Source organism: Stegodyphus dumicola, chromosome 12 (assembly GCF_044657685.1).
Source record: "Stegodyphus dumicola isolate Sdum_Otavi_A_Nest chromosome 12, ASM4465768v1".
Classification (NCBI taxonomy): Eukaryota; Metazoa; Arthropoda; class Arachnida; order Araneae; family Eresidae; genus Stegodyphus; species Stegodyphus dumicola.
This window is the reverse complement of record NC_140779.1, coordinates 17,376,375-17,388,601: the sequence shown is the minus strand read 5'-3', so window position 1 is coordinate 17,388,601 and position 12,227 is coordinate 17,376,375. Positions and strand designations below refer to the sequence as shown.

At 32.8% G+C, this 12,227-nt stretch overlaps 1 protein-coding gene across 1 annotated transcript in view; it reads left to right on the top strand.

Moving 5' to 3' along the window:
* LOC146993506 (uncharacterized protein CG3556-like) overlaps positions 1–809 on the top strand; it is a 34,841-nt gene extending 34,032 nt beyond the window's left edge. Inside the window, exon 10 of the mRNA XM_085827506.1 lies at positions 266–809. Coding sequence (XP_085683632.1) covers positions 266–321 — 56 coding nt within the window. The 3' untranslated portion in view covers positions 322–809. The remainder of the gene's footprint in view (positions 1–265) is intronic.
* The last annotated feature ends 11,418 nt before the right edge of the window (positions 810–12,227 follow it).

Here is a 12,227-nt window from a genome sequence, read left to right as displayed (position 1 = left end):
TTTGCACGTCATATGTTAAACTCAGGATGTCCAACATTATCTACATAATCTATCGGAAGGCTATTGTACAGTAATTATTCGAGTAATTATTTATTTTATACAGTGTACTAGTATTCGTCAGTGTTAAAAAATTAACAATGCCATTTTCAGAATGTTTCATTACTTACATAATGAGAAAAAGGAGATTGTTCTACAGAAATAATATAGTATATGACTGTTGATATACAAATGTGTTATGGTAATTTCTCGTTTTTCTGTATTACAGGTCCAGCGGATGTCATCCCGCAAAACCACGACCATTTTGTTATGTGGTACAAATGAGATTTAAAAGAAGGAATGAAAATAACATGCTACTATTTTAACCACAGTACGCGTCAATATATGTTTTTCTTCTTGTCTGGATTCTTACATTTTTCCATTTATAGTTACCGTTTCGATGTGAATATTTTGCCAAAAATTATAATAAAATAATAAGATTAAAAATAGCACTGTTTCAGAATTTCGGACGAGAAGTTCAATAATGAGAATGAAAATGTACTGAATTTTATGCATGATTTTTATAGTTTCATACCACGCATTAATTATTCCGTAGATTCTTAGAGCATATCGAATTTTTTTCCAAGAATGTGTATGATTTCGAACATTTGAGGGAGTATCATGAGAGGTTTACTGAATGATACTAAAACTATTAAGAAGAAACCAGATATTTTTCCTATTTCATGAAAATTTATGAAAATTCATGATGCGTCATAAAAGAAATCACATTGTATGAAACAATTTTAAGAGCATTAAAATATCTTCAAATGTCATTTCTCAGAAAAATTTATATATTTTCATAGTACTCCCGGATTTGATACATTCTTTTTATTTTTTCCGAAAGCATAAATTTATACTTCACATATGCAAACTATTACTTTGTATCAATTAAACTTTATGATATTAATTAGAACTTAAGCATGCCTTCAGATATAAATGGTATTAAAAATTATATTAAAATATCTGAATATGCAGGAAATGATAAAAGTCAAAAACGCGAATGAAGTTAATTATAATACCTAAATGAAGTAAAATAGTAGAATTAGTCATCGTAAGACTATTAAAGAAGGCAAAATTGTACAACATCTAAATTAAAATAGTTCTATAAAATGCAGACTAAGTAAGGGCTATTCAATGAAATATGAATAATAATTAACAGCCATAATTTTAAATGCTTAATTAAAATATCTCTTTATGGTGAAGAAATTTAAACATATAAAATTTAATGAAACAGTAAATAAATTTGGTACTATAAGCAGGAAATTTAATGAATAATAAAGCATTAAGATATAAAGTTAAAATAATAGGGTTAATAAGGTTTATGTAGTATATAATAGGAAATTAGTTAAAGTACGCTGAAAATTATAAATCTTAAAATGCATGAAAGAAGTTAAAAATTACATTAAAGATTAAATAAATGTCACGTATCTGGTAAGAAAATGTAGGAATTAAGTTAAAATTACGAGCATGTTAAAAACTATTAAAAAGGTGAAACTCTCAATAAATTAAAAATAATGTTTGAAATTAAAAAATGTCTTGTATATCGTCAGAAAAATTATAAATTCGTTAAAACTTACGAAGGTTAAAATGTCGAAAGAAGTTTAAAATTACATCTAAAATTAAGTAATACAGTAAATTAAATCGCGTATCTGAATAATTGCGCACATAATGTAAAGATTAAAAGTATGATTGTTAAAAAAGTTTGGAAATATCTATTAAATACAAAGTTTGAAATAAACATAATTAATGTTAAGTTCAGAGTGCACAGGAGCTAAAAATGTTGAAAATGTGCGGAGGGAAAAAAGTTACCTTTAAAATGAAGGCCGTGCGAATCAATCTTTAAATCTGGGGATAAGAGTTGTTAATGGGACGTAAGAAATAACCTTTGTAAACGTAGTAAAATATCTGGAAAATGGAGAAAAATACAAATCCTGAAAAGTCTAAAGTTAAAGGAAATTACTGCTGGAAAATCAAGAAAAGATAATTATCAAATTATCACGCTTATCTCGTTCCTTTCCCTTATCAACTGGTTTGCAGGGCGCACCGCCTGCGAGTTTGAGATGTTGTTGCTGAGCCCCCTGTTTAATGCTACTGATGAAGACAACCAATGTTAGCTTAAATTTTTGTTTAATTTTTATAATATGCACATTCAGTCCTTGAATGTGTATGTTTAATTCGTTTAAAATAGCAAACATGTTAGCTGAATAGGAAAAATAATGCAACCACGTCTCATCAGATGATTCTAGAGCATAGACGTGACTCATTTGCTTAAACCTTTAACAAAAAATATCCGTTTAAAATTTCTCCTTTCGAAAAATATGTGGCTTCTTAATATAAGTAGAGTTCTATGGTCGCTAGATAATTGCTCGCATAATGAAGCAAATAATATGGAATTGGATTGGATTTTCTTGGTTTTGTAGAGACATTAGGTATTTTTTTGAAGCAAGAGAGATGAAAAATGAGCAAAGTCTTCGCCGGGAACTGAACCACGGACCTCTGGAATACGCACCCAGCGTGCTGACCAGTACACTACGAAGGCATGCTAAGAAGGCGGGAGAAATACCTTATAATGTTATAAAATTTATCATTTTTACAGCACCATTTTAAGCTTCCTTTAATGCATTGGTACTCGTTTTACCACAAGCGATGAAGCATTTACCATACCGATGAAGACACCAACCTGTATATGATTACTGTTTTCATCTCTACAGTGCAATTAAAATCAGTGATATTTGGTGCAATTAAAGTTATTCGTGATATTACTCCCTTCTTGGAGCCCAATAAATATTTTGCTTTATCTGCACAAATATGCGCACCTAACTTAATTAGTGTAATTATTAATAAGCTAAAATAATTTTCCCGTTAGATGTTTCTGGAAGGAATTTTGCATGGCAGTGTATCTTTTAGGATTGTAGAAATCGAAATATAACGATTATTGTCAGCATGGCGAAATCAACAAGATCCATCGATTCACCGAACAGTGAAGGCGAAAATCTTGAACGAATGTTTTTTCAGTAAAATGTACCATTGTCTCAATTTTCTCGAGACGATGGTATCCGAGAATGACAAGTTATCGGTTCCTTAATATGTTTGCTACTAAATTTGCAAGATATTTACGTCCTTAATATACAGGTTTATTAACTTTTCGCCAATTTTATATTCCTCACGTTCTTTAGTAATTCAATAACCAGCACGAAAACAAGCTCTAAGAGAAGTTTTGTTGCTGGAATACATATATGCTGGAAAAAACGTTTTTAAAAATCACCGCAGGTGCTATTCTCGAAACGCACTTGTCGTCCGTATTACTTTTATGACCGAATTCATTTATACCATATCCGTCCGTATTACTTTTATGACAATGTAAAAGAATTGATAGAAATTCCTCACAATAGAACATTGTGGGATTTTGCATACTTACCTGCTGTTGATCGAGGTGGTTTATTTTGGCTAGAAGAATTTGTGCTATATATAAATACCTCTGCAAACAAAATATTTACAACCTTGATATCAGGAATGTACGAGAAGTTTTATATTTCATAAAACAAATAACATCAGTTTTGCTAACACAGTATTATTATTCCTTTTTTAATATGATCGTTTTGATCTGTTCGTGTTATTTACAAAAGCAAATACTGGCTTTTTAGGCTAGCTATCCGAAACTTAATTATATGGTTTTAGCATGTATAAGGAATTTTTATTCCTACTTCGCATATTTCCGGAAAAGAGACCAAAAATGAGTGTAATCCATATCTGCATGTCCTTAGCTTTATCGTTTATAATATTCCGTTCGGACAGGTAGAATGAAATTGAGGCTGTCCATCTTCGGGATTAGATATAACATCCGGTGCATTAGTGAGAATCTGTATGTATGCAAATGTAAATGATTGAAATGCACACCAATATTATATTTTCGTGAAATTTAAGATATACTATATCAAACTCGCAGCCATAAAATTAGCCCGTCATTCCCGAGCTTGTAGTATGATTGTCCCCATCAGAGTGTGACTGAAGGAAAAGAGGGGGGGGAAGAATGAGACGTAGTTGTTTTATGAGTCTTTGATCTGACGTAGGCGTTTTACGAGTCTTTCATCAAAGTCCATATTTATTCTTTCAATAGTAAACCCTAGTTTTGCTAGTGAAATATTTTCAAAATAAAATATTGTTACGAAATGTCCAGGCGCGGTGAAATAGCTTCCCCACAAAACAGTTTCAGGGTTGCCATAAAATGGCAGCATAAGGCAGAGTTGCCACATTCGGCGAGAAATCGCCCATTTGGCTACAAAATTAGCGATAGTTTATGGACGGTTGGAGAACCTTCTGGAACGAATTCTTACCGGTTTATCCCAGAATGTTCTCGAACACCAGCCAAAAGTTATATAAACCCTGCTGGTACGTGGAGAGTTAGTTAATATCGAGTTGATGTCTCGTCTAGCGAGTCAATCCCTGCGGTGTCGATCGACTTGACAGCCGGGAAGCGAGTGCCGGGTGGGTCGTCGAGTGCACCGAAAGAGTCTCGTAGTGTATCGCGTTTAGAGTTTCGTCTTAGAATGTGCTGAGCTCCGGGAACAACGGAACCGAGTCGACAGCTGTACTCTTGTGTATCGTTGAGTGCACCGCGTGTTGTAGCGTGGAGAGCCTCGAGAGTACGTGGAGTTCCGAGAACGACCAAGCAGAGTTGGGAGCTGTACTCTGGTGCTTTGCAGTGAAGCCGTTTCCACGGTTATTACCTGATAGTGTGAAGGCTGTGTCGCTGAACGTGTCAGCGTTTTATAACAGTTCGAGGACTGTAAAAGTGGTTTTGGAGCTATCTGATTAATATTGGTACGTGTGTTTCGATACTTCATCGAGTGTCGTCGTTATTCACTCCAAATCTACGAACCCCGTACGAACGCACAGGAAGAAAATAACGTAACAATTTATTAATTTAGGATCAATGATATACTTCAGGATGCAACACGATGGCACATTAGTAACACAAGCTTTTGTTTTAATTCTTTGAGGTTCAAAACTCAGAGAGTTTCGGTCACTTGAAAAATAAAACCCCATTTTTAATCGTACCTCTGAGATTCATTAAATGATTTTTTTTATAATATTAAAAATATTTCCTTACTTAAAAATACAAATTTTCTCTAGAGCGAGGGTCTTAAATGAAATAAATTTAATCTTGTTAATTGATGGTGGAAAAAGAGTCTATCAAAAATATTTCTGTACCCTTTTCCATGTACGAGTGAAGCAAAAATTATTCAGCAATTATTCCGACTTTTCTCTTTTACATTTTTTTCTGAAATTAAGATTCGTTCTATCGCTGAAGCCAAAACCTCTTGATGCCTTTCTCCGTTTTCTATTAAAGAAAGGAATAAATAAATCGCAGACTGTAAAATATTTTTCCTGCATTTGGTTCTTGTCCACAATATAAAACTTGATACTTCCTCTAATTTTTATTGGCTTTTAATTTTTCAAATTATCTATCCATATAAACGAATTTACGGAAATCTCTGCTGTGTAATAAATGAAATCTTTTTGTGGCAAACTATTTTATTCACCAGCTTTCAATCGTACTATTTACATTTTCTACAGACAGTCTTGACATTTTGTGGCAGATTACTACAACAAATTGCCTTCGACGGTTTACGTGTCGCCAGGTCCGCTTTTGAGGGTCACAAGGGCTTGAACAGATCTGCAAAAGGAATTAGAGCTAAGCGGGAAAAAAAAAAAAAAAAAAAAAAAAAAAAAAAAAAAACCATATAAAACCTAACCAGTGAGTGGAACAAAACACAAATTTTTATCAAAACAGAGAGACAGATTCGAATACAAAAAGAGAAATAGAATATTTAAGTCAAGGAAGGACCGTGATTAAAAACATCTGCAGATTTTGAGGGTCACAAGGGCTTGAAAAGATCTGTCCTTCCTTGACTTAAATATTCTATTTCTCTTTTTGTATTCGAATCTGTCTCTCTGTTTTGATAAAAATTTGTGTTTTGTTCCACTCACTGGTTAGGTTTTATATGTTTTTTTTTTTTTTTTTTTTTTTTCCCGCTTAGCTCTAATTCCTTTTGCACTTCGATTTAGATTAACCTTTCAGAGTTACCTTTCTCCAACGCTTGTTGAATGCGGTGGTTATTTAAATTCCCTTCCTCCAACATTCGTTCTCGTATAGGCCATCGCTTTCTTAAATATGGGACCATTAAAATCAAAAAACAAAATACCATAATGATAAACAGAATAAAAACTGCAAAAATAATCCATCCCGTATAAAATATTTCGATGCGAGTTTGCTTTTTCACAATGTTCGAGGATATCTTTCTCTGTTTTTCGGCCTCTTTTGTGCGAATATAATGTTCATGAAAATCTCGGAAAGTCGGATAGCGTTGGAGAAAATCTTTGTAAGGAATATAGCTTTTTGGAAAGAAAAGTTTAGGAAAGGTCTTTTGAAAAAGCTTCGTATTCATTAAAGGGAGTTTTCCGAGGTTCTTTAGGCGTTTTCTTTTTTGGCTTTAAATGAGGAATGTTGCTGTTTGACACAGATTGTTCTTCAGAAGTTAGGAAATTCTGATATAAGCTCGGGAATGTCTTTGTAGTTGTTCTTTTAGGTTTCAAAACAGAAAATATATCCGGAAAGTCCGCAAAAGCAATTTTAAAATTTATTTATTCTTATATATATATATATATATATATATACACTCAATGATAAAGATAAATGTAAAACATATATCTTGCAACTAATGACAATAATGTATTTAAAATTAAAATTTTGTAATAGTTTTAAAACTTTGCGGCACAGTGTCTCCGTTCTGGACACGCCTAAAACTTTCCTTTTGTACGCACAGAAACATTGAATGAAAAAGGATTTATAGGTTACTCTGAACATTCTTTATTTAAAGTAGATGGCAGCTCAACACAAACCAGTCCATATATTTTAGCCATGTTTAGTTTTTTAAGACCCTCATTTTTCAAAGAAATTTTCCAGATTATTTTAGCCAATAAACGGAATTTTTTGAAAAGAAATTTCTATGTTATTCTTTTGGCTGTATGCTAATCTCCTTATTCTACATTAGTTTTAAATTTTTACCTTGAAATCTTGCCTAAAATCAAACGGCGAACCCTAGGTGTGTCCAGACCGGGATCACCGATCATCTAGAACAACTGACAGTCTGTATTCTTTGTTTCTCCGCATTTCATCGGTCAGTTCATTGACAACAATGCTCGTTTCAGCACTCTTTTCGAAACTCTATTCAATCAGTGTGCCGTTTTAGGCACACCCACAGAATTAAAACGGTAAGTGCCATCTTCACAAAATTATACTTGTGTACTCCTCTAGGCCTAATTAGACTGCCTACCTTTTTTTTTTAAATCAAAACTCCAACTTTAAAAGGTAGCGTGCAGGAAAGGGTTAAAACAGTGTATAATTAACTACTTCTTAGTTTTTCGCGGGATATTCATTCCATTTATGCCTGCTTTAAAAAAAAGCTGCTGTAAGTTATATATTTTATCTGAGGTATCCCGAATAAGGTTTAAAAGGAGCTGAACATTATAGAAGGAAACAAGAGAAAAACGTATTTTCATATATTACGAAACATACAGATACTACAGTTATTACAGACATAGTTAGTATAAATTTATATACCCTTATTGGTACTTATCCGTTTTAGGACCTTAAAAAATTGCAGCGAAAATATATGCGCAAAAGCGCCAAATCTAGGAAACGCTCTCATTTAATTTAGCGAACGTGCTGAAGTCCGCAAATTTAAATAGTTCTATATTTATAAGTCGCCACTGAAGTACTAGTTTAATTTTTTAATACTTTTCTTATAAAGCTATGGATTTAACAGTTTGGGAATTGTCCAATGACGAAAAGACTGCAATATAATTTTTTCAAAGAACAGGCGTCATTCATGATAGAAAATTATGTTCGAAGAACCACGAGATGGAATTATGCTTTAGCGGGAAATCAGTAGCGAAATGGCGGTGCAGGAAAGAAACCTGTAATGAGAAGAAAGGATTAAGAAGTTAAAATTGGTTCGAAGGATCGAAAATCGCCTTCCTTGCAATCGATAGGTTCATCTATTTTTGGTGTCAGGAGATGACATCTATTGAATTTTGTGAACTCCAGCTGAAGATGAATCACTATACAACTGTAGACTGGAACAGTTACATGCGTGAGGTGTGTACTGCAACTTTATTTACTCGGCCTAACTTGAAAATCGGCGGTTGGGGCAAAGTCATTGAAGTGGAAGAAAGCGTTTTTAGTAGAAGAAAGAATAACGTTGGACGGGTTCTTCCGCCACAATGTGTATTCGGCGGATTATGCAGAGAATCGAATGAATGTTTCTTCTTAATCGCTGTTCCAGAGCGATCGGCGAAAACTTTATTGAACGTCATAAAAGAAAACATCGCAGAAGGAAGCATTAAAAATTTATACTGACTACTGGAAACCATACAAGTCGGATGAAGTGCAAAATGCAGTTTTTGAACATTTTACTGTCAAACACAACTACAATTTTGTGGACCCCGAAGGTGAGTGTCATAGACAAACAGTAGAGCGGCTGTGGGGCAGTGCTAAATGGCGTAATAAAAGTGGCACTGCTCTATAGCATTTCGATTATTATTTGTCCGAGTTTATGTACAGACGCTTGCACACTCACACACATACAGACACACACACACACACACACACACACACACAAAAAAAAAAAAGAAATATTCTATGTTGGAAGACATAAAAAAAATATATATACGTATATCCCGTTTAATTTCAGTTATGTTTAGCCTTTTGTTTATAAACTATAATAACAAAAAATGTATTTACATGAAGTTAACTTTTCATCTAAACTAAAATCTAATCTTAGATATTTATTTACTATTATGTTTCCCTTCTTGTATTAGGGTTACCGTAATTATTTTTGGCAGCATGGGCATTAACAGTAGTTTGAAGATTTTTTACGGCCTTTATAACGGAATTGTACCGAATTATTAAATAATATAAACATCTATACTTTTCAGGGGTGTTGTTACGAATTTTGAATGTATGTAAATTTAGTGAAATTTTAGGTAAATTGTATCATCTCTTGTATAGTGTAAAGAAGAAGACCGGAGCCGCTATAAAGCTTTGCTAGAAAAATAGGGTTACAGGTCACTGGTATAACTCCATTTAAAATGGAGGTAAATTTTTGTCTTGTGAAATTGGCCAGATGGCATGAATCTAGCGATTTTGTTCTCGACTAATTTTTCTCGTCACATTTTGTGCAAAATGGTCGAAAGTTGCCAATATTCGCGAATATTTTGGGATCTTTTGATGCAGTCGGTATGTAAATTTGTCCGATTTCTGTGTATTTGTAACTCTAGTGAGTAATTGTAACTGTCTCTGCCTTTCAGGAATTTTAAGAAATCGAAGGTACTGTAAATTTCTCGCAAGACGAGAAAACTGTATAAGACCAGAAGACATCAGTTTTCGGTTTAGTTTAGAGCTTGTGTACAGTGCTAAGGTCATAGTGCTGACAAATCAGTGTACTGGCTTATCGCTGTGAAAACTGACGCAATTCTCCGTTGTGTTTAATGTTCTTAGTAGTTTCATGTAGTAGCTCTTGATTGCGCTATGTCGTACTGAGAAGAGGTGTACGCATACATTTTTGTGAAAAATGCCAGAACTGGATAAATTATTGGATAATTTGGAACTGGTTTTGGATAAATTAATTTCATCGAACTCTTGTCGGGTCTGCGGGCATTCCAACTATTACGAAACCGAACAAACGTAACAAAATATCATTCCACTAATTTTATTTCTCATATACGAAGGCGTAATGCAGCTACATCCATGCTTAAGTGGTCATTGTCTGATCTTTTGCTGACATTTGAATTTTCTTTACAAAAAACAAACTGAACGTTTCCGTGGCATTTTAAAAAGCATGTTACACAAAACATTTTTAGGTGTTGACTTGGGATAGAACGTTTCGTGACTTGGCATGAATAGATTATCAACCGACTTCCCATTTTAAACATATTTATTTAAAAATATAATTTGCGGGCCCTTGAGGAGGAACCTCAAAATTTCAGGATTCGAATGCTATAAATTTCAGTTTTATTCTATCTGTATAAATTAACTTGCATACAATCGATATAAATACAAATTCGTTTGTATATTGATGCTTTCATGTTGATTAATATTTGAATTTTGCTGATATTTGCAAAATTTCATTATTGGTGATACATATTAATAACAAAGATTATGATTAGTTTTTATTCTCATTACATATGGCAGAAGAAAGTTTATTTCTAATAGAGCAGGGTTTTTTAAACTGTGTGTCGCGACCCTCAAGGGGATCGCCAAAAATATTAGCAGTTTTTATATTTCTTTAACTTATTATAATAATTTTACAATTACCAAATATCTTTACACAATGTATCTGAAAATAGATAAAGATAAGACAATACAGACAAAGAAAGAAACGAAAACGTTTCGACGCATTTTTTTTTATAATATAAACGTTCATTTTCTTGCTTTGCACGCGATGCTGTCATCACGTCTGTTATTTAGTTAAAATTTTCACATTGTTCTATGTCTTAAAATTAAAAATTTAAGTTAATGATCTAAAACTTGCAATAATATATTGCAGTACAAGTGAAAAAATTGACAGCTTCACTGACGCGTGTGTCGGATTTGCGCAATACTTATGGGGGTCCCACAATTTTTTTTTTATATATTATGGGTCCTGGTGGTCGCGAAAACATCTCAGTGATAAAAAGGGGTGGCGATTGAAAAAAAGTTTAAGAAACCCTGGATTAGAACATTAATCCTAAAACCAAAGAATGCCATAACGACCTTGCAAACCCAAATATAGAAATATATCTATTGGAGAAAAAAATAACTGCTATTAATTAATTGTAATGAGCATAAAATTATTTTTTGTTTTTATTACAATGTAAATTTTTGTTCAAAACCATTTGATTCTTTGTAAATTTACACAGACCATAGGAAAATAAATAACAGTAGAAAATTTATTGTTGTAAAACATTTTAAAGCAATTTCAAAATAGATTTCCTAACTAATAAATTTAACAATAAAATGCATTACTGATCAGAATGGGGATTAAAAAAAATATACTCAAGTGTATAAGTATGTGTTTAAATTGCTATTTAAATTTAACCTTCAGATGGGCCAGTGTTAGGAAATGTGTCTGTGGAAACTTCTGTAACAGCCAAAATTGTACGTTCACGAAATTTCATAAATATCTTCTTTATGATAAATGCGTCTTTAACTCTTCCGGTGGTTAAAGACAGGTGTGACTCAGCGACTCCCTCCGCAGTGATGAACCGCGTAATAAGTATAGCACTCCCCAAGAAATAAAAAATGGTCAATGGGAATGATGGTCTCATGCTCAAATGAACCTTTAAGATGATAAAAGGAAAAATAATTAAACACAAGTTTTCTAAAGAAAGTATAAATTCGCACGAAAATTAAACCAAATTAAAGATTCGCAATAAATTCCCAAGAAAGAGGAAACGACTTGAAATTCTTCATTTAATTGTTTGTTGTCAACAAACGATTATTGTTGCAAACACGAACGTTTAACATATTCTTTGCAAACTGTTCAAAGAACGCGATGTAAAAGAACACAGTGTTATGAAAATAATCTATGATAGTGAAATTCTACACTTTTTCTTCCCACCGTTTTCATGTTTCTTAAAATCTGATTATTCGGGTAATCAATAATAATAATACAAAGACAGTTTTGTCATCTTAAGATTCAATAACTGTTCATATTATTGTAAATGCTGAAATAAAAGCATGACATTAAATGTGTGTATTACATAACATACTGTTTTCGGAAATTGTTCAAAGTGTCTTTTATATCCAATACAAAGTATCTTACGATTTCCATATTTTTATTACAACACTTACAATTGAATTTATTACCAAATGTTTGCTTAGTGTAAAGCAGCGGTGCCCAACCTTGTGCTCACCGATCATTTTGTATGTGCTCGTCAGCCCGATTAGCTACCATGAACAAAAATATTTTAAAAATAACCATTCATTCGTATTTCTTAATTGTTAAAATATGGTAAGCATTTTTAGTCTTAAGAGTCTTAAGAGATTATTGCTTCATTCCGATGTTAGATTGCTTAGCAGGGGAAAAGTACTTCAACGATTTCTAGAACTTCTTTAACCAATAAAGCAGTTTTTGGAAACCGGAACC